General features: G+C 41.0%; 1 protein-coding gene across 1 annotated transcript in view; it reads left to right on the top strand.

Annotated features, from left to right (window-relative positions):
• Positions 1–12468: 12468 nt before the first annotated feature.
• LOC129328957 (forkhead box protein K2-like) overlaps positions 12469–22736 on the top strand; it is a 38980-nt gene continuing 28712 nt past the window's right edge. The window contains exon 1 of the mRNA XM_054978297.1: positions 12469–12928. Within this exon, the coding sequence (XP_054834272.1) occupies positions 12522–12928 (407 nt within the window). The 5' untranslated portion in view covers positions 12469–12521. The remainder of the gene's footprint in view (positions 12929–22736) is intronic.

Raw genomic sequence — 22736 nt, 5'->3', positions numbered from 1 at the left:
GGAGAGTGCAACCAAGAAATCAGAAGGAAATTGAGACTTGAAAGGGCAGCCATGAAGGAACTAAAAAGATCCTTAAGTGTAAGGATGGGTCACTGTGGACCAAGATCAAGATAATACATATATGGTATTCCCAGGACTCATTTCGAGGGGGAACGTGCAGGAACACAGTTCCGGCAGTTCCCCAAAGAGGTCACATGATAGGTGGCCCCACTCACCTGACTCTTGGCTATTTTGGGCCCGTTTCAGCCTGGATTGGGGCCGAAACGGCCCGGATCGGGCCTCTGACGGGTGGAGGACCAGTCTCCCACTCAGTAGTGGCCTGATCCTGACCGTTTTGGGTCCCTTTTTGGCCATTTTGGGCCCAATTTCGGCCCTGAATGGCCAGGATTGGGTCCAAAACAGCCAGGATAGGTGATGTCAGGGGGTGTGGCATAAGCAAATCAGTTATGCTAATGACACACTTCTGATGATGGCAAGGGGTGTGGCATATGCTAATGGGTTATGCTAATGAGTTCCTCCAGCTCTTTTTCTACAAAATGACCCCTGGGTATTCCACATTACTATATATGAATGTGAAAGTTGGACAATGAAGAAAACTGACCAGAAGAAAGTTTAATTTGAAATGTGCTGCTGGAAGTGAGTTTTATGGATATCATGGATGCCCCAAAAGTGGGTGCTAGATCAAATCAAACCTAGATTCTCCCTAGAAGCTAAAATGACAAAACTGAATCTGTCATACTTTGGTCACATCATGAGAAAACAAAATTCACTGGAAAAACCATTAATGCTAGGAAAAGTGGATGGCAGCAGGAAAACAGGAAGACCCAAAATGAGATGGCTTGACCCAATAAAGGAAGCCACAGCCTCCATTTTTAAAGATCTCAGCAAGGCTTTAATGACAAGATGTTTTGGAGGTGAAGTGAAGTGATAGCACATAACACCCACATAGTGCTATAGTTTTATAATGATAAGTGTAGCAGGTTCTCTGATTTCCCAGCTCTCATTTAAGACAAAAGAAAGTCTTTAGCCCCTTCCGTTGTGGAAATATGCATTTCCCCCCTTATATCTCTGCAATGAAAGGGGCTAAAAAAAATGGGAGCTAGAAATTCAGAGAATGCCTATCATTACAACGTTATAGGGCAATAGTGCTATTTTTGTGCCAATTTTCTTTTTTGATTGTAAATGTCCCGACGGCATTGCACTCTGGTGGCAGTGATAGCACAAAGTGGGCACTTAGCACTATCAGGTGATCACTTAACAGTTAACAGCCAAGGTGGAGAACAAATTCTAAACTGTGTGGCTAACTTGTCTCACTGCAGAACTCTAATAGGAATCCCTGTTCTGGAGTCTAGACTTGAAGGAGTGACCATGCGTCCACTGGTAAGCAAGGGCTGGGAAACCCAATGGGCTATGCCGGAATGGGGTGGAATGGGGTGGCTGGAGCTGCCCCACTGTACTCTCTCAGTAAGCTGGGCAAGTAACCCTGGGATTCATTCCCTTGCAACAGCAGCAGGAGGAAATCAATTCTTCGCATTCGAAGAGCACTTCCACACTGGATGTGTGTCATTTGGATGGCAACAGTATCTGCCTCAGGGCCAAGCTACAAGTGATGCCTGACACAGGTTGGACACTTGTCAGCTTCCCTCAAGTTTTGATGGGAAATGTAGGCACTCTGGTCTTGCAGCTTGGCTCTCCAACTGCTGTCCGGTGGACTTTTCAACTGTCACTTATCCAACATTCCGCCAAGCTGCCTACATTTCCCATCAAAACTTGAGGGAAGCTGACAAGTGTCCGACCTGTGTCATTCGTCACTTGTAGTTTAGCCCTCAGTGAGGTCTCCTCACCTCCCTGTTCCCTGGACATGGGGATCTGATCCTTCGTGGGGCACTGTAGACATAGCTCTGGCTGGTGCTGGGCCTGTGCTCTTTGTCATTGCTGCATGTCTGTTTTTCTTCCATGCAGGTAACGATTCAACAGGGAGATCTGCATGTATGGCTATTACTGTTCCCATCGCTCTGCTCAGAATGCAGTTTCAGGGTGCATGGCCATTACTGTTCCCATCACTCCATTCAGAATGTGGTTTCAGCCGTGCTTCTGGAGCCTCCTGCTTCAGGCAAGTTTTTGACCAGGGAGTCTGCCTTCACATGTCTAAGAGGATAAGCTGTGACTCAGGGATGGCTGTGGTTGTTTTTCCAGGTACCACTGGACTTGTTTTGTTCTGCTGCAATACAGAAATCCACTGGCACCTTGGAGGCTGAGCCCACACTTAAGTACGTCCTCCATGCTCTGCTGATTGTTTTGCGCAACTTGTATGGGGAACAGGCTGGTGTGTAGTGTGTGTGTGTGTGTGGCTGGCTGGCTGGCTGGCTGCTCAGGAAAGGGATAAGCTATGCAGCTTGTGAGTGCATGGGCAGGGAAGCCAAAGTGAATGCAAGAACTCTGCTGCCATGGGTACAGCAGTGTGGGAGTTATGAAGAGGTGTCCCAGCCAACATGATGGATCTCTGAGGTAACTCGGGCTTTTGCCCACCTCTCCCATCTCTCCTTGCGCAACTTGAAACAGAATCCCCAGCCATGCTATCCCCATGCCTTTCTAATGAGCTATACTTACCTGTGTGATATTCTTTGACCAGCTCCATGTAGCTGCTGGTGACATCAGGGCTGTAGTGGGGTGTCTAATGCCTGCTGGCATGTCTCTTTTGAACTTCCCCTCCAGGCCCTGTGGTTAGGATGCCAGTCTCAAGCATCAGGGTTTGAGCTTGGTTTTGACATTCCCCTTTCTATTTCACTTTTCTGTGGGAAGGGAGTATATGGCTTGGAGCAGGGATGTTTGCATGTGGACAGCACTTTTTCTGTCTGCTGCTAGGGTGAGTATCCCCTTTGAGCTGGGGAGGGGACCTCTCAGGCCACGTGCCTCAGTTGGGGTGCCACTTTTGCAGGGTCTTTCCTCCCTGTACACTAGCTCTCTGTGTGTGGGGGGGTGAGTGACATTGAGGGGCAGTGGCCACATTGGCAACTGATGATTGGATGCACCTGGGAGTGCCACTCACAGAGGTGTCAGTGGCTGCTGTTGCATGATGGGCAGATGTTGCTGGAGTTGCTGTGGACCTCTGCTTGCTTGCTATGCTGTCTGTGCTTGGTGGGGGCTATGAAGTGTTGATTCCACTTGTGCAATGTTCATTGGAAGTGGATTAACGATTCCTTGAGTGTCCTGGTGGCTGGATGCATCTGTCTTGCTGGGCCTTAGGAGTGTGCTACCCAGTTGCTTATTTTTGTCATGACTAGAAATTGTTCTGATCATGTGTGATGTGTTCTTTAGTATTAAAATTAATATAGAAGAACATATCTCTGTCAATTTTTGTGGTTCCTGTTAGATCCCAGTCAATTTTGCTACAGGAAGCAGAGAGCCATCCTTGCTTACTAGGCCTAGATTATAGTTTCCAACATCTAGCAAAAACAAATCTTGTTGCCACAATAGGATCCAATATTAAATCCTGTATTGTCTCTGAAACTATGTTTACAATATTTAGTAGAAAAATCTTGCTATACATATTTTATCATTGCTTTTTTCATAGGATCATGTACTAACTGGTTTGCTTTAAAATGCTAACTCCTCTTTTTGTAACTTTCATTAATCCCCTCCCCTTTGCTGTCTATTTCTGGCACTTCTATTTCTTTTTTGGGGAAATGCTAAATCAATAACAATGCAGCTAGTTTCAATGTTATTTGAGCTCAATTCATTCAACCACTCAGGCTACATAATAACAACATCAGACATAACACTGGGCTCATCTCTTTACTCATTCTCCAATGTAATTTATGCCATATGTCAACAATGTCCTTCTGTTCTCTATATTAGACAAACAGGACAGTCCCTGGGCAAGAGAATAAATGAACACAAACCTGACATTAGAAAAATCACAGTATTCAGAAACTGGAAAGGGGATATTTTAATCTTCCAGATCAGACTGTTGCTGATCTAAAAGTCACTGTTCTCCTCCAAAAACAACTTCATAGGGAGAATCCAGTGTGATATTTCTAACTTAGAATTTATTGATACATTCAATACCACCACCAAGACTTCAGTTTTCTCACTCACTATAGGTACTAATACCTTGCATATGTTACCTCTTACAAATGTCAATTAGTTCTATATCTCTGTAATTTCCGAATTAGATTTGCTTTTCATTTTTCATCTTGAACTTTTGTAGATTAGTAGATTGGCTCAGAAATTTTTCTGCAGAAGAATACAGCACTGGGAAATTTCTGCCCCACATCACTGCCGAGGAGAGCAGTTTGCCCCTTGGCTTGGAGCAAGGAGAGCTTGCCCATACATTGGACATAGGAGAGGAAATGATACCGCAGTTATCTTATCCATGTTAGAGCATACCCACACTATGGATAGGAAGTTCTCATGTTTAGTAGAGTTTTTGCATTGCAGATTTTGTAACTTTCAGTAAAGTTGTGCATGTTGTTTAACCCAGAAAGATTATGTTTTGCCTCCTTATTTCATTGCTATATGTGGAATATGTTATCTTTATATGCAAAACATGTGTTTTACTTCCATTCTGTAGTTGCTGTGTTGGGTACCCAACAATTACCAGGCTCAATTAAAGGTTTTGGCCAGGGCTGTTTTTCAGCTGGAACGCAGTGGAACGGAACCTCTTGAAAATGGTCACATGGCTGGTGGCCCTGCCCCCTGATCTCCAGACAGAGGAGATCAGGGGACGCCAAGCGGCGCAGAGGGCAATCTAAACTCCCCTCTGTCTGGAGATCAGGGGGCGGGGCCACCAGCCATGTGACCATTTTCTCCAAGGGCAACCCACTGAGTTCCACCACCTCTTTTCCCAGAAAAAAGCCCTGGTTTTGGCTATCCACATATATAGTTCATCAGGGCCTTGGTCACTCATATCTACAGGACCACGTCTCTCCCTGTGTTTCACCACAGTAGCTTTACTTATCTATACAGGGCCTTCTTCAGGTGCCACTCTGCACATGGGCAAAGCCAGCAGCTGCCTGTACATGTGGATTCCCTTTGGTGGTCCCCACCTTATGGAATGGCCTACCTGAAGAGGTCAGGAAAGTTCCCATGCTCCTGACTTTCCACAAACTATGCAAAACCAAATTAGAGGGCTTTTTTTAACTCAGATAGGAGGCCTGTACTGTAAACTGTTTTCAGAGAAATGCATTGGAAAATGGATGGGGTCTATAGACTGCTATATACTTTTGCTATAAGTATGATCCTACTGGGTAGTTTCTGTGTTGCTTAGAATTGCTTGTGTTCTGTTTCAGCATTGTTTCAGCTCTGTATCAGATTTCTGCTTGGTTTTAAATCTGTGCAGATTTCCATTTGTATACTCTATTGCATTATTTATTGAAAATCCCTGCTGATTGTATTGACTTATACTGTATAATCTCCCTTGAGTCTCAGTGAGAAAGATGGACTATAAATAACATAAATAAAATTTAAAAGCTCCTTTTCAATTTAAAACTTTTTAAAATTTCAGGATGGATCTACAATTATTATAATCAAACATTAAAATAGTCATTATGGCCATCATACACTTTAATGGAAACAAAGTTGATAGTGATAGGTTACCAGATTTAGTTTGATTCTTTCTGCAGCCTTGTATAACAATTTTAATAGCATTCTTAACAATATACACACATCTAGGTATTTGGGTAGTATCAATGGCCTGAATTTCTAAAACAATCATTGAGCTATAAGAGAGTTATAGCAATATAAATGGTATTTCTATCAGAAATGTTTTTAATGTAACTCTTTAACTATGGCTGTTTTCACACGCACCTGTAAGATTGCACAAAACTTACGGAACGAAGAGTCTTAGCGTGATTTCCCAGCACAATCCATAGTTTTTAATTTCCTTTCTTTTGAACTGTCAACTGTCATACATTTTGTTTTAAGTCTGTCACCATGGATGCATTTTACCTATGTCAGAGCATAGCAAAAAGCTAATTTGAAATCCTGCCAGATGGATCCTTTTATTTATTTGTGTCAATACAAATAAATTAAGCAGCTGATATTGCTTCCTATTGGACTGTTTTCAGAACCCTAAACCCATACTATCTGTGCCCTTTGACAGGCAGTTCTGCCTGAGGTGTGGAGAATACTTTTTTGGCTGCCCTGTCATTTGGCCAGGAATGCTCCTTTGATATCAGCTCAGTAGGAAGCCTGAAACTCAATATCAGCTCAGAAGGTCAATCTGAAGCCTGTTACTTAGGTTGCTAACTTTTCTACCCTTCTTCTGCTGTTGGAGTGCAATGTGTTTATACCAGGTTTCTGAGTCAATTGATAGCTATACCAGAAAAATGATTTATAATTGCATTCCAGGATTTCTGCACTTTATAAGGCACATATGATTTAGGTCCAAACGGGCCAGGTTACTCCAATAAGAACATACAGATGCTCCATCACAGTGTACAACATTTTAACAACATTTACATTCCTTTGCAATAATATAAAAGCATGAATTATTATTCATGACCAAGCAAATAAAATACCTACCAGAATTATGGAAATTACATAATTTAATAACAGATGGAGAGGAAATGTCTCCTGTTTATGAATAAAGAAGATTAATATATTGGCCAAATATAAAAATGAAAGAAATTCTGCAGTTTTTCTAACGCTGTTACTGACTATTGCAGTTAAACTTGTCAGTTAAATTTGATTATGAAAGTTTTTGCAGAATAGAGGGCTCAGCTATAGTTTCAGTTAATTTGAAGTTTTCTCTAACACACACATGCAACAAACACAATCATTAAAGCTGAATGTTTGGATGATAATGGGCTGAAATCTTTCAGGGGGCTCAGTGGTATAACACCTTATAGACCAACAAGATTTTCAAGTATTACCTTTCAAAAGTGAAAGCCTCCATCAGATATCTGACTAAAGAAACGTTGACTGTTGAAAGCTTATGCCCTGAAAATCTTGTTGATCTTTAAGGAGCTAGTGGACTGGGCTCTTGATGTTCTACAGCAGAGCAACACGGCCACCCACCTAAAACATAATGGTGATTCTGTCAGAAATGTTAACTGCTGTTCTTTACAACCCATTCAAAAATTAAGGAAAGACACAGCGCTTTTAATTTCCTTTCTTTGTAATTTCTAGTTAAGACTCTGGAACATAATACGGACGTTTATACATTAAGGGTGTGTGCGTTTAGTGTGTGAATACGCTTGATTTCAGATTGTCTCGATTTCAAAGGCGACTGTTCCTTAACCTGTCCTTGGCTCAGTTGTATCACGTGACTTCTTGCCTTTGAAACATTCACTAACTCGATAACGGCCTAATTTAGTCTCGGAAACAGTCTCCAAAGGGATTGCAGGCAGCAGTCCATCGATTTCATTGCCTTCTGCTCCACTTCCAATTGTTCGGCCGGCCCCACCCCCCGGGCCCTCGTCTGTATTTACAAACACTCTCTGCCTAGGTCACTGCCCAGACACTGAGGAGGATGATGTCATCTAGAAAGCACATGTCTTGCTGCAGCGCGGAGGCTTGTGAACGCCTCTCCTGAAGGGGGCTTTCTAAAGTACAGATTTCGCTGGAAACTATGGAGGTGGTACTCCCAGAAGTGAAGTTTTTTTCATGATCTATTATTTCAAGCGCCAAGACAGCATTATTTAGTTAATCAGAGATTATTACTTCGCACGTTGCAACCTCCATAATCAGCTTGATGTCCAAAGCATTATGGGTAGCATGGTTTGTAAACGAAATGCAGACTTTTGTGTTGTACGCAATTCCAGGACAGGATTTTTTCAGACTACTGGACTGGAATGAATATAGTAGTTTGGACAGGGGAGAACCTTGCCAGTTTTCTTCAAATACGTAACACAAAACACTATATACGATCAGTTATACATTGTAATATATTTTATAATAAAATGTCAGTACATTTTGAGAGAATCTAAGATTTTCCAATTTTTTTCATATAAATGCATACAAAGGCAACACAAATACACTTTATCTTAACGCTTTCCACCATATTTGGAATTCCATTATAAACATACATGACTTTATTAATAAAGATTCCTATTTCATATTTCGTCTCTTTCAGATACTTATGCTTTTCAAGTGCAGTGGTTCCATGTAAGGAATCCATATTTTATTTTTTTATTTATGTCATTTATAGTCTGCCTTTCTCATTGAAACTCAAGGTGGATTACACAGTGTCAGTATTAAATACAGTCAGTATTAAGAACATTTCCATAAACAATGCCATAGGTTAAATAGATACAAGTTCACAAAGACATAGCATTAGTAGGAATCCAGTACAACATAGTGGTGAGGTCTATGGTTCCTCACTAGCAGATCATCTGAGATCCCCTCCCTACAATGCAGCCCTCCTATATGACTAAAAAGGCTTTTGAATAATTTGGTTTTGCATCATTTGCGGAAAGCCATGAGAGTGGGAGCTCTCCTTACTTCTTCAGGCGGGCCATTCCATGGGGTAAGGGCCAGGCAGAGAAAAACATTGCAGTCTCAAGTGAGATGGCAGCACAAAATAAGGAAATATTCAACAGAACTTCAAATACCTTCTGCCAAATAAAGGACGAATATTCAAACCATACAAATGCAGAATGGGGAAAAGTTACAAAACAGTAAAACAGATACAGTTCAACAAAAATACATGATTGTTGTCTGTAGTTTGAGAGTGCCAACTATAATCATTGTGCGCACTTGTCATGTCCAAAGAGTTAATTGTAGATACTGTACTATTGTCAATAAGGCCTTTCCAAGTTTTTTTTTAAACTACACATTTTAGAAGAACTACCCTCATGTACCTCTGCTTCAGCATTTATAGCACAAAGGGCTGCCAGGCTTCACTTAGGCAACTCCAGACTACAGAGATCAGTTCCCTTGGAGAAAAAAGCAGCTTCAGAGGCTGGAATCTGTGGCATTACATCCCTGCTGAGCTCCTTCCCTCCACAAAGTCTGTCCTCCCCAGGCTCCACCCCCAAATCTCCAGGAATCTCCCAATCTGTAGTTGGCAACCCTAGTAGCGCAATATTCATTTAAAACCTAAGAGTAAGTAGTACTGCCACAAGGCATTGAGCTTAGTCTCTCTCCTTTTTAAACAACAGAAAACATGTCCTTCAGCTCTTGAGAAGTAATATTGAGCATTTGCCTGTGATATTCAAGCGACCATGTCTTACTCGCAATCAGTTGGGTGTGTGTATGTATGAGAGAATTGCCCATTGACAAAATGTTGTAACTGTAGCACTGGGGACATGTGACAATAATTGCAACCTAGAAGAGTTCATTTTGTGCATCAACTAAATAACAATTGTGCAAGTATTGCCTCCCCCTCACTACTCCACGAGAACCACAAAAGAGCAGAATTTCTTTGCCACGCTAGCATTATCCAAAAAGACTTCCCAGTGGACCTCTAGACTATATAAGGGTACTTCATGAACCATAATTCAGTTCACAAAAAACAGGTGAGACTCAGCTGTGTTCAAGGTTTTCATGATGCCACACATTATTTTAATCATGTGTACCAATGCATCTTGAGTTGCAGTGTATGTGCTACAAGAATAGACCAGCTGGCAGCCTTTCTTTCCCAGGTTCCCCCTAAGGTTTGCTAGGTCACACCTTGACCATATTGGTGTCTAGTATTCTCCTGTCAAACATAATCAAATGACGAATTGCTGTTTGAGGGTTAGGCATATCCCGTAGCAGCTCACAAAGTGTGCCACCTTACCTTACCACTCTTCAAATTCTGCCCACTGCCTTTATCCCAAACAACTAGCAGCCTTTCCTTCCATGTTCTCCGGGCATTTTTAAAAGCAGCATGGTGAGCTGCACATGCCCCAACAGGACTTCCTGAATTCTAGCAAGGAACTAATGGGCATGTGGGACTGGGGACAAGGAGGGAAGGAGTGTCAACTACTCTGGCTCTGGGATGAGGTAAAAGAGGAGGAGGAGGAGGAAGTGGTGTGGGGGGAAGGCAGGGGCGGTGCTGGAAGCAGCTTCATTCAAAACCCACCACCTGAGCCCACCTTGTCCCCTTTGCTCCTTAAGCTGGCACTGGACATACAGCCTTGCCCCTACTTGTAACTATGATTTTTGAACAAGGCTTGTGCTAGGTTTTTGCTCATTAAACTGAATAGTCTAGAAGAACCGCTGCATATGGAAATAAGTCTATAGTCCATTGCAAAGAGGACCAGGGTTGCAGAGGCAGGCAAAGACAAATCACCTCTGCTAGTTTCTTGCCTTGAAAACCCTGGTAGGGGTTGCCATAAGTCAGCTATGACTTGACAGCACTCTCTATCAACATAATTATCCTTGAATATCAGTAAGACAGGTGGGCTATAAATAAGCGAAATAAATAAATAAAAGTTTAAAAGCTTTAAAATTCCACATTAAAGTTTTAGCCAAGCAATTCAAATAGGAATGCAGAGCTCTGAATCACAGCTTCCTCCGGAAGTAGCTTTGCCACTGTGATTTTAAATGGGTACGAATGTTTCTGCCTCAATAGCTGTGCACATATGTGGGAACGTATGTCAAGGGCCACTTTTCTTAGTATGAGCTCAGCACAGCAACAATTGTTAATTGTTCTACTCCCACTCCCACCCCTGGAGGGTAGGCTCTGTTGCAGACTACGTGGTCACCCCAGCACTTTGGAATGGTCTTTTGGAGGAACTCTGGAGGGCTTCTACACTGATCCCATCTTATAAGGGGTGCACAACTGCATTACTGAAGAGGGCCCTTGGGACTCTCTTGACACTGGCCATTAAAAACTGTAGTTTTTGCTGTTTATATTGTTTTAATGTTTTTAACTGTTACTTATTATTCAAATGTTTTTCGGTTTTCGTTACCTGCCTTGGGTCTGTTGTCTGGGAAAAAGACAAGTACTTAAATTTTTAAATACATACATAAATAAAGTAATAGAATTTCAGCTAAAAGCTGGATAGAAAATGTGAACATTCAAGCAGCACACAAGTCAGAAAATACAACAGAATGTAAAGAGTTGGAAATGTGATGCAAGAAACATTTTATATTTGATGGTCCTGATAGAAATTAACAAATTTGGGGGTGAGATCAATAGCTAAAATTGAACATTTAGTAGGTTGTAAAGGAATATTTTATCTTGTTGTTTTGTTATTGAGCTATATAAAATAATATGTATAAGCAGTTAATTATAATATAGCATAAATTTACTCAATGGTATTACATGCTTCTTGTCCCTTTTGAGCAAGAAAGATCTGTGGACATATGCAGGTGTGTGTGTGTTTGTGATGCTGATGCACCTTCTCATCCAAAACCTATTGAACTGATTTAAAAAAACTTTTGATGCAAAAGTGGATGTGAATGTACATCTGGAAATTCCAAGGATAATTATAAATATGAGTACAACTGGATTGAGGTCATTGTAGAAAATTATAACAAGAGGAATGAAATCCAAAATTATTGGAATTTATAGTAGAATGTGAGATATTGCAAACATGATATAATTAATATGACAACTGCAACATGAAAAGAAGCATGTAAAGATTTATTGACAAATTATCATTGTTCAGTTTTGGAATGAAATTTAATGGTAGCATAGGCTTGCACACATTGTATATATTTTTATGTTTAATGTTCCTTTGAACTAAATAACAGATTTGAAGTATTGAACTCTGATCCTAAGCAAGCTCTCTGTACTGGAGTCGCTGTAGTTAATGATGTAGAATTAGAGAAACTGTTAAATAGCCTTTTCCACCCAGGGCACGGTTTGTAGGGCCAGCCACAAATGATTCAAATTTTCTGCTAGTTTCCATAGTATTCTAGAATGAAGGTGACCCTCAGCAGTGGCCGTTTTGCACATACAGAATGGTATCTGTGTAAACACTAATGTGAAACCCTGGGAAACATGACCACGTGTGTCCCTTGAGTCTGATGTACATGAAACTGATTGCTCCCATTGATGCACAGTACTACTAATGCTTAAGACAGATGAGAAACTGCTCCTTAAAGAGAAAATAGGAAGAGTTGTTTATGTGTTTTGTGGGAATGATAATCGTTACTATACATGTACTTGGGACTATGCATAAGGCTGGCTAAACGCCTGTAAGGAATTTTACATCTTTGAAAGGCAGTTCCTGAAACAACATGAAAATAACGGTGGATCTAGCTGCTGTCAGCAGCAGCTTCTCCACAACCCGCTCCACATTCTCTAGTATTCCACTCCACGGTTTTCTACTCCCCTCTCCCCTCCCCGGTTGCCTGTCTAGTTCTTGTGCGCTACAATCTACCCTGTAGGTCTGCGCTGGTCCGGGCCCCGCTCATGGTTGGTGGGTGCGGAGTAACTCCATGGGCGTGCTGCGCGCCCATTGGCCGGGTCAGCCGCCCGTCTAGGGGACGTGAGGGCTGCGTGAGAGTGGGTTGCACGGTGCGCGCGGCTGCTGTGTCTGTCGGTGTCTGAGGCCGGGCCGGCGGGCGGTGTGGGGAGGCAGGGGGAGCGCGCGCGCGGAGGGGCTGAGGGCCGCTCGGTCCCGCGCGCTGTCTCGGCCAAGATGGCGGCGGGGGCGGCAGCGGCGGCGGCCGTGGCCCGGCTGGAGGGCCGCGAGTTCGAATACCTCATGAAGAAGCGCTCGGTGACCATCGGCCGCAACTCCTCTCAGGGCTCGGTGGACGTGAGCATGGGTCACTCCAGCTTCATTTCCCGCAGGCACCTCGAGATTTTCACTGCCCCGCCCGCCCCGGCCCCGGCCGCCGCCGCCTCCAACAACAGTACCGGCCCCGCCTCAGCCACCGCCGGCGACGGGACCGGGGCCCAGTCCAAGCCTGACGCCGCCGCCGCCACCGCCGCTACATCGTCTGGCGGCGGCGATTTCTACTTGCGCTGCCTCGGCAAGAACGGCGTCTTCGTGGACGGGGTGTTCCAGCGCCGGGGGGCGCCGCCGCTCCAGCTGCCCCGAGTGTGAGTGCGAGGCGGAGGGAGGGACTGCGGGGGGAGACACGCGCCTCGAGACCGGCTTCCTGCCGCCCCACCTTCCCCCACTCACGGCGTGTCAGCCGGGGGGCGTGAGAGGCGGGCGCGGGGGCTGCTGGCCTCCTCCGGGAGGGGAACGCCCCGACTCGAGGTCCCTTCTAGACACAACAAGGAGGCTTGAAGGGTGTCATTTTGCAGCTGCAGCGCCCAGGCCGGCTTCGCCGACCATGCCGGCCCGAGCAGTCCTCGTGGTCGCTCCCCCGCCTTCCCCAGCCCTGCGTCTGAAGGGATCTGAGCCCCGATCCCCAGTAGCTACGGGGAGGGGACTCGTGATGGGTTCCCCTACGAGTCTTTAAAGGCTGCAATCCCCGCTGCCCTTATCCGTCAGTGGGCTCGAGAAGAGCCACTTCGGATTACGCATGACACACATTTGTTATCCACCGATTTATATTTGTCTGGTGGCACAGGAGGCCTGGTGTCCTTAGGGGAAAACGAGGAGGCATTACAGATTGCTGTTCGGAGTTTTAACTGTGTGTCTCGTGGAGTAATAAGGAGCGCCTCGTGGCTAACATGTTATAGTGTGTTTAGTTTTCAGAAATGTGGGATGGTTGAGGAATGCGCTGTTCTAAAAGTGTGCTGTTCCTGAGGAAAGTATAGTGTACTGTTCTTTTAAAAAGAAGGAAATGTTCTGGATCTCTCTCTTTAATTACACTTCCCTCTTACTGACGTTTTAAGGCAATAGTCTAGACTCTTTAATGCATTGTAGGATTGCTTTGTAGTGTCTGTTTATAGTACCATATTGTCAATATAGATGAATGACTTGTTTGACCTCTAGCAGCTGTATCTTCCATTTATACTGTTAGTAGTCACAGTTACTACTACAAAGGAATAGAAACTAAACTTTCTACTTTGTTTAACTTATTTGTTTACTTAATGGAAACTGAAAGTAATTTCAGAGGAGTAAACATTTTCTAAGAATGTGCCTTATCTCGTGCTTTATGTATTCTAATATTAAAAAATCAGAATAATCCTGAGAGATAATAGGATGCCATCTCTACTTTAAAATTTGAAAGGGTATCTTTAGCCACTGTGCATTTCTGTTGATTTGTCAGTCGTAGTGAATCTGTATTATAGTTGTGAGGAAAATTCATAAGCCTTATTTTGATACTCTTGTAGAAAGAATCCGTGGAGGCAGTTTTGAGAAAAGCTCCATTTAATTTTGCTTGAATATGGCAAAAATTGTGAAAATGTAACTAGTTTTTTGGGAATACATGGAAAATCTGCTAATGTTTAGTAGAAATAGGTTAAACTATGATCACCACAGAGGAGTTGTTTATACACGCTGTCACTAATTGTACGTAATTATTTAATAGTATAATATGTGTAGAAATGGCAGTTTCTTGCCCCAAGGAGTTTATAGTCTAACTCATTTACCATTATTTAAATACTTATCTACTAGGAAAAATAATTCAAGTTGTCACATTAAAAGCAAAACCTCTTGATTTCAAGATGCGTGTTTTTACAGGGCCCTTGCACACCACTCTTGTGGTGCTGTGGTATGGTTGGGAACAAGTAAGATACATTATCTACATTGAGAATTATTTTACTAGAGAAGTTTTGGGATAATTTAAAATTGTCAAGACTGATAGCATTAACTGATAGTTAATATGCTGCTGAAATAGGTATTCTTATGGGAAAGACTTAGTGATTGACTTGTAAATTCTTTTGAAATTAAAACTGATTTGTTTGAATGTTTAACTACTTAATAGATCCAAAACATACTTGGAAGCAAGTCTTACTGATTTTAGTAGTCATTCCAGGTAAGTAGTCTTAGAATTATCTGCTAAATCTTCCACTTTTAAATTAAATTAATTCTGAAGATTTCCACTTGTATGGAATTTACTATGATGCTGTTGAGCCATGTTCCTTTTTAAAGCCACATTCTCCAGTCTTTCTCTAGACAGCCAAACATTAACAAAAACTCGGAACATTTTATATGAGGTTCTGTATAGCCTCCTAGAATGTTGTAAATAATGAGTGATCTTTAATCTTGTTTGTTTAATTTCAGAATGAGTGCTTAGGTAAGCTTGAGATCTGCTTACCTAGGAACCTGGGGTGAAATTCCACCCTACTGAAGTCAGTCAGGATCTTTGCCAAGCTTTCATCAGTAGTTTATTTAGACTTGTAAAATGTCCTGTTCAAGTGAGAGCAGTTTGCCCAGGTTTCATTTGGACTCAGTGAATTCTAATGTCTTTAATACATTGCAAAAAATAATACATACAGCCTCTTTTATTAAAATCACTTTTCATTTTTAGTAGGTAAGTATAATTCACATTTCAGATTGTAGAATCAAATCTTCATTGTAGTGGGAGGAAATAAGAAGAGTGACATAGAACTCAAGTTGCCTGAAAAAAGGTTTAACTCCAAAAAAGTATTTAGGTTTAATTCCAAAATAATATTAAATGTAAATGCATAGATACATACAACTTTTAATGTATTATGTAAATACAACAACACATGATATTTTAAACAATGATATTGGAGCACGAATAGGCTGGTGTCTCAAGAGCTTCCAAAAGATACTTGCAGTGCTAGTTTCATCATATTTACTAAGAAGTAACTCCCTTTTTTCAGTACAAACTATTTTAAAAGGGTATAAGATAAACTAATGTTTTGTAGCAGTGTAGTATGGACTTGGAAATTCATTTAAAGGTAGAATGTTACTAAGGTTGCTACTCTTTTTGAGAAGTTGCTTGTATTTGTGAAAAAGCAACCTTAAAATGTGATTATTAATTGGAGGTCTGTGATTAACATGTATTTTATTTACATAAATAATATAAAATTTGCACTGGCATTTTAAGTTAGTTAAGTATGGTGGATGTCTTCTCTCATCATGCTATAGTTTTGGTTTTACAGACTGATGTGTCTTAAATTGGTTTAGTGATTGTCTCAATCACTAAGAGTGCACAGTGAAAATGTTTGCTTTCATATGTATGTTTGCTTTTATATGTATGTGCTATCCAAGAATAGTTTAAAAATGTTACAGTTGTGCCACCTATTAAAATACTGATAAAATTCTGTAGCTGTGCTTGTTAACAGTTGAATAGCATATCTTCAGTTTCTCTGAGCAGTGTAGCAATAATAGGTAAATAGTCTATTCCATTCATCTTAGACTGAGTAGATGCTCTCACCTCCCTGTTCCACCAGTGTAGGAAACTTGGTGAAGCAAGCATTACACTCCACAAGAAAGATTGGAGCAGTCTTGCCCAATTCCTGCTCCTCGTTACAGCACCCAATTGTATGGCATTTTGTCCACAAGGTTTCCCTGATCTCCATCATCAGTTTTTTTGTGGGTAGGGTAGGGATTCATGGTGCTGTAATAGGAAAGGAAAAAGCAGGGAAGATCACTTTCCATCAGAGTGTTGCATTCACAATTCATAGAATCTAACCAAATACACCTACAGTGTTTTTCTTGTGGATTTTCAGAGTATGCTATAATTGTATATTTCATTATATAAAATTGAGTGGGATTTTCTTAAATTTCTTGACACTTGCATATTTAACATATATACATGGGCTGCATTGTAATGGCTGGGTTGATGGGCTTGAAGTAGATGGTGTTATACTTTAATTAATTAAATTTAAAGGCTTACTTTAATTTGTATCTTTTGTGACATACCTGGGCAGGAGCAGGAAACCTGCAAGTCTGGCTGTGGCACAGAATCAGAGCTACTCCTCTTCATAGCTCTCCTGTACAATAGTTGTTCGGAAGCCTGGAGGCAAAACCATATTAAGGCACAGGAGAGATAAGAGAGACAGGGCTTCCCTGTTGTGGCACCTCATCTCTGGAACAGCCTCCCTGCAGTTGGGTGTTTGTTGCCAAGTCTGAACTTTAGGCAGCAGGTGAAAACAGTTATATTTTTCCGAGTGTTTGTAGAAAGTTGATGAAAGTTTTTATTTAATTTTTTTGCTTTGTACTTGTACCATGATTCTTACAATTTTATGAATTGGAAATTGTAGTTTTTACGCTGAATGTTAGTGGTTAATTTTAGGTTGCTGCCTTTATTATTGTATTGGTTTATTGTTTTAACTTGCTTAATTAATTCTCAATTGAGGATGTGGGATAGAAATATTTTAAATATATATTTATTTGCAGTGGTGTGCACTAGAACTGCAATATATGGACTAAATTTGCGACATACTTGCCAGCAAGGTTGGCCACTGCATGGTTAATAAACGGTATTAAAAACATTAAAGGCCTATGATTGTTTGTAAAATTAATATTTAATTGGAATATATTTCATTTTTCAAGCTGGTTTTTAGTAGAAACAGGAATCTGAAGTTGAATGTTAATGTTTCCAAAACCTTGTGTGCTGAAAAAGGCAGAGTCCTTAAAAATAAGCTTGCATTTCTGGAATAATAGTTATAAATAGTATAAATTCCTCAGTTGCTGCCTCTTGACTTTGGCATTTCTCTGAAAGTCACTGATGTTTATTGCTTTATCTTTACATTCATTGGTAATTTTCAGTTTAAATGTTTGCAGATGTAATAGTTCTCTTTCAAATAACATTTTCCTTTTATTAGGGAGAACTTCAAACATATGAATAAGAAATATTTAGAAATTGTTTATGAATTGTTTGTGTCAGATTTTTTTTCAGTTGCGGGGTAGGGGGAGAAATAGTTACGCATGCTAGTAAAACACATGAGTTTGAATGAAATTTTGTTACTAGACTACAAGAGCCTTTTCAAACATCTTTTTATTTTGAGTTGTGACTTGAATTAAGCATGGTATCAATGTTACGAAATCTGTGCCGATTTGAAGAACAGTTAGACCACCTAGGAGGAATATAATGATGACTTTGTTTTAAATTCATTGAATGTGTGTTTTCATTATTTGAGAAATCCAGTTTACTTCTTTCGGGGGCATATAACACACAGTGGCTTGGATCCACAAAAGCTTTCCCACAAATTGAAGGATTTCTGCCTGTAGAGAATTACTTTCATACCTCTTGCTCTCCAAGCCAAAGTGCTGCTCCTTGGGAACAGGGGACCCAAAGTTACAGTAATTTGGGGGCATTTCAAATTGCAGTGGTACAGGGGAAGTGAGAAAGTCAAGCTCTGCAGATAGAAAACCTTCCTTCAGAAGAAACACTTTGTGGAGCTGGCCCATTTTGTGGAAGCGCTGTGAGCTCCCTACTACTTCGCTGTACAGCCATAACTAATAAAGGAAAATAGAAACCTTTCTCAAGCTGAGAATAGAAGCTGCTGCTTAAACATTGCTTGACTGTAGAAGTTAAGATTACTTATATATTAACAGCTGTTGAATCCTTAAGTTTGAAACAACCTGCCCATTTCATACAACCCAAGACCAGTACAGAGCAACACTGGTTTTCCTCAACTGCTATAACCAGGATGAAAAACAATTCTAAGAAACAGAACAAACAGGAAATAACTGTTACTATGCACTAGCTAAATAGTAAAAATGAGCCTACCAGTTCTTGAAATGTGCTGCATTGCATAGCGAATGCTTGTTAGTTTATATCCATTGCTTGTATTCTACAAGTGCTTATTCTTACTGACTGATTTTTGTACACCTGCAGCTGTGGTCTTCCTGTGCAAATTATAGAAAGCAATCTGAAAGTGTACAGGAATCAGTTTTTTAGGGCCCAAAATGTTTTGGATGCCCTAATAAAAATATCTGCCCAAAATTATTCTTGTGCACCTTTAAGGTCTCTCCTTTGTTTTCTGTGGTGGTACCCACCTTCTCTCCTTTCTTCCCCAGCGTACTTTAAGGATAAATTGCAAAAGATCATAATCTACAAGATGTTGAAGATGCGCACATATCTCCTTTCCCTCCTTCTTCAGTCATAATGACTGCTTCCTCTGTGTGCTTGGGGACTATAGCTGTTGGCTTTAGCCAGAGTGAATTTCTACTTCTCTTATTTTTCTTTTTCAGTTTACGCCTGAAGATAATTTCTCATGCTTAGTTTTATATGGTAAAGAGGAAAAAGCAGAATGCTTGTTTTATCAAATTCCGAAATGTTGATTTCTAACAAAACTGGAAATAAAATTATGCCAGTGTTCTTTAATGCACAAAATAGTGCCAAGATAGCAATCAGTTCTGTAAAGAGATGAGCAGTTGTCCCTTTGTTTATAGATACAGATGTGGCTACTGATGTAAGATCAGGGTCATAAAATGAACAAGACTCGGTAATACAGTAACAAGTATTACAGTGCTGCAAACAGGATCTTGGATTTTAAGAGTTTTCAGTTGTGGTCCCCCCAAAATTGTCATGGTGTTTGTATTATAGCTGCACCACTGGCCAAAGTACTGTTTTTCATACTGGGCTGCTGACAGAAGCAGGAAGTTACGTTGGCAGTCATAGCCTGCCTTGGTTTTGCAGAAACGTCCACTCATTTGATTGTATCATCAAGCAGTTATAAGCAGAACTTGTCCAGAATGAATATACTTCTAGTAGTAATGTATCTTGCCCCATTTCCATCAGTAATCTTTGCCTGTTTAGTATGATGCAGTTGTGCCACAGCATTCTGAACAGGGAGCTGCAGCTGTTGGCTTTAGTTGTTGCTAAATTAACCTCTCCACTACAAAGTGGTTGATGCCATTATGTGTTCAGAGCATGGGCAGTCTAACACCTGGCAGAATAATCTGGTGGGGAAACAGAACTGAGGAGGTCCTGCCCACACTGGTTTCCATTTTCTTTGCCTCAAATGCCCCCCAGCACTTTTTATATCCCACACTACTGAGGGGCTTTTTGCTCCAATCTACTAGCTTCTCTGAATGTCAAGCTTAATTTTTTAAAATGTCTCTAGTCTTTTTTGTTGGGAGGATAGAAGAGGAACGGTTATTATTTCTGCAGTGAAAAAGTGAAATCTGGGGAATTCAGATAAATTGGTTTGTGGCAATAGGTCATAATAATGTTACTGCACTGCAGTGATCTTGCAATTACTGATTTAAAAAAAAAACCCTCAAAAAGCCTTCTGGTAACACTGAGCGGGGTGGGGTGGGGGCATGAGCAGCTGCAGAAAACTGAGGCCTTGAAGATGCAGAGATGCTGGTCCCCACCCCTACAGACCATCACTCTCTGATTCTCTATCTGTGCTTACCCCTCCAAGGACTTGCAAAGCCTCATAATTGGAAAGGGAGGAGATTTACTGTGTCTTGTTTCTCCACTCCTCTTGAATGTCCCTCTGATTCCCTGGGAGCACTCAGATTTTATTCCTTTCCAGGCCTGCATGGTAGGCTGCATATGCCATTTGAGCTTTTCCATTCACCTGCCAGAAGAACCAGCCTCACGGGGCGGCGGGGAGGGGGGTATATAGGCTGCTGGTGTAGCCTTCACTAATCGTGCCCCCATCTTCCAGGTGTTGGTCAGAATTGGGTACTTTTTCCCTCACAGCTGGACTTTAGAGGTTTTGCATTTTAGCGGTGGCAGGGCCTTAGGCCTGAATTGTAGAGATGGCAGTGCTGCTGGGGCCCAGGTAAGCTGAACTTGTGGGTCCTGTTGTTGGGCCTGTGTGGGTCTAGGTAGAGTATACTGGAGTCCAGGAGATGTCCATGTCTGGGGATGACCCTGATCCTGGACAATTGTCATGTCAGCAGTTAAATGGAACAGCTGAACTAAGTTGAAATGAAATTTGAATGCAAAACAATTTAGCCTTTTCAGTTCATTGTCTGATTTCATATAAATACTGTGGCTGCTGAAGAATTGCATAGGTATGAATTAGGCTGGGCAATTTGGGAACAATTCATCAGGACTTAACCTTGAAATAGATCAAGCAGTGACAAAGGATCTGCTTTTGAATCTGTGCCTTTCCTTCAGTATTGAGTAATTGTAACAAATCCTGATGCATATTGCTGTAGGGGCAGAGTATGTTTTCAGATCACAGGAAAGTTGGAGCTGGCTGCAACAAAACTATAGGTACTGCCCCCAGTTACTCAAAGACACCTTCCTACTTTAAGGTGCTTTATCGATTCCTAATAAAATTAAAGCTAAAGAAATTAATATATATTATTTAAAATCAGTACAGGGTCAAGAAAGTATACTGCATATAGCAGAGAATCCTAAGAATATAAGGAGAGCCCTGCTTGATCCGATGAATTTTCCACATTCAGCTTCCTACGAAGGTCATCCAGATGTTTCCAAGAACACAGAGCATGAAGGCAGCGGTTGTCCTAATTTTTTCAATTAGGGTATCTTAAAAGTTGCTCAGTTTTTGTTTACAAACTGCTGAATTATTTGACAGAACTGTGCTTTGTGCTGCTACTGCCCTGTCTTCGTGACTAGAGGAAGTGTTTTGTGTGACTGCAAAACTTTTTGTCCTTCCCATTAATTCAGACTATTCATTGAATTGTGCAGGGTCCTGAAAAATGTCTCTCTGTTTTACTTCACTTGGGAGGTGAAGGTCTATATATTGCAGTTGATCAGTGTCTATTGCAGTATTTGGATAAGGTGAATTGACTTTAATAACATGAAGCAAGTTAAATCTCTAACCTTCATAGAGATAGTTTCTTTGTTGTATAATGTTTAATGGTCCTCAAATATAATGTGGATGTGTCGCAAGTTCCTAAAGATAATAGGTTTCAAATGTTCTAAATGAAGGCCTAATCTAATTTTGTCTTTTTTAAAAAATATGTAGAATATTTTGTTCTAGAGGATTGTTAAAGAAAGCAGTTGGTGGTCTTTCACATTACTTCTCTTTTGCAAAGCAGTTTGATGTAGTGGTTAAAAGTGGTGGGACTCTAATCTGGAGAACCAAGTTTGATTCCCCACTCCTTCACTTGAAGCCAGCTGGGTGACCTTGGGTCAGTTACAGCTCTCTAGAGCTCTCTCAGCCCCACCTGCCTCACAGGATGATTGTTGTGGGGATAATAAGGGCATACTTTGTAAACTGCTCTGAGTGGGTGTTAAGTTGTCCTGAAGGGCGGTATATAAATAGATTATTGTTGTTGTTGTTGTTGTTCTTGTTATTATGGGTTGCTAGCCAGTCTTATGCACAGTAAGGTAATCTTTAATATATATTTTATGTCCTATTCTGCCATACTACCTCAGAAAACTATTTCATTCTGTGTTTGAAAGTTTGCCTTGTATTCTTCAAAGACATTTGTTCAGCTTTGCTTGTCAAATTAATATTGGAATATAGAATATTTATACATAATTAATATTAATGTTTTTTCCTGGCTTGGCAATTTCCCTGTCCCAGTAGTCAAATTTGTGAGTTTATTCTTTTTCACTCAATAGTTCAAATTTATACACATCCCTAGAGAGTGAAATTGTATATTCAAAACCTGAACTCTTTACCAACCTGAGATGAAAAATTCTGTGAAAGAGAAATTAAGAGAAGCTCACTGGAAAAGGAGGTTTGTTATTGGCTGAAGACCTCTTAGTGATGTCACTAGTATCTCCATCTTGAATGCCTCTTCAGTGGATGGTTTTATTAACACTCTTTTTTTTGTATTGAATAACTGTCAGTGCAATACTAATCAGAGTTACTCCAGTCTAAAACCATTTATTTCAATGGACTTAGACTGGATTTGTTTCCTGACTGAATAGATTAGCTTCCTGACCTTTCATAAACAGATAGCCTTTCCTTCCATATTGGTTTTGACCTCCCACAGCCATAAGTATAGTGTATATGAGTTTTGTACAGTTCTATTTTTAATATCTTTCCCATTTGCATTGGCTATTCAAATTTTGGATCATTTCCAGAGGCTTGTCAAAAGTATTGTGTAACTTCATTGTATGTACAGCATGCTAGGAGATGCTACAATGGTACA

This window comes from Eublepharis macularius, chromosome 4 (assembly GCF_028583425.1).
Source record: "Eublepharis macularius isolate TG4126 chromosome 4, MPM_Emac_v1.0, whole genome shotgun sequence".
NCBI lineage: Eukaryota > Metazoa > Chordata > Lepidosauria > Squamata > Eublepharidae > Eublepharis > Eublepharis macularius.
This window is presented reverse-complemented; position numbering and strand designations above follow the sequence as displayed.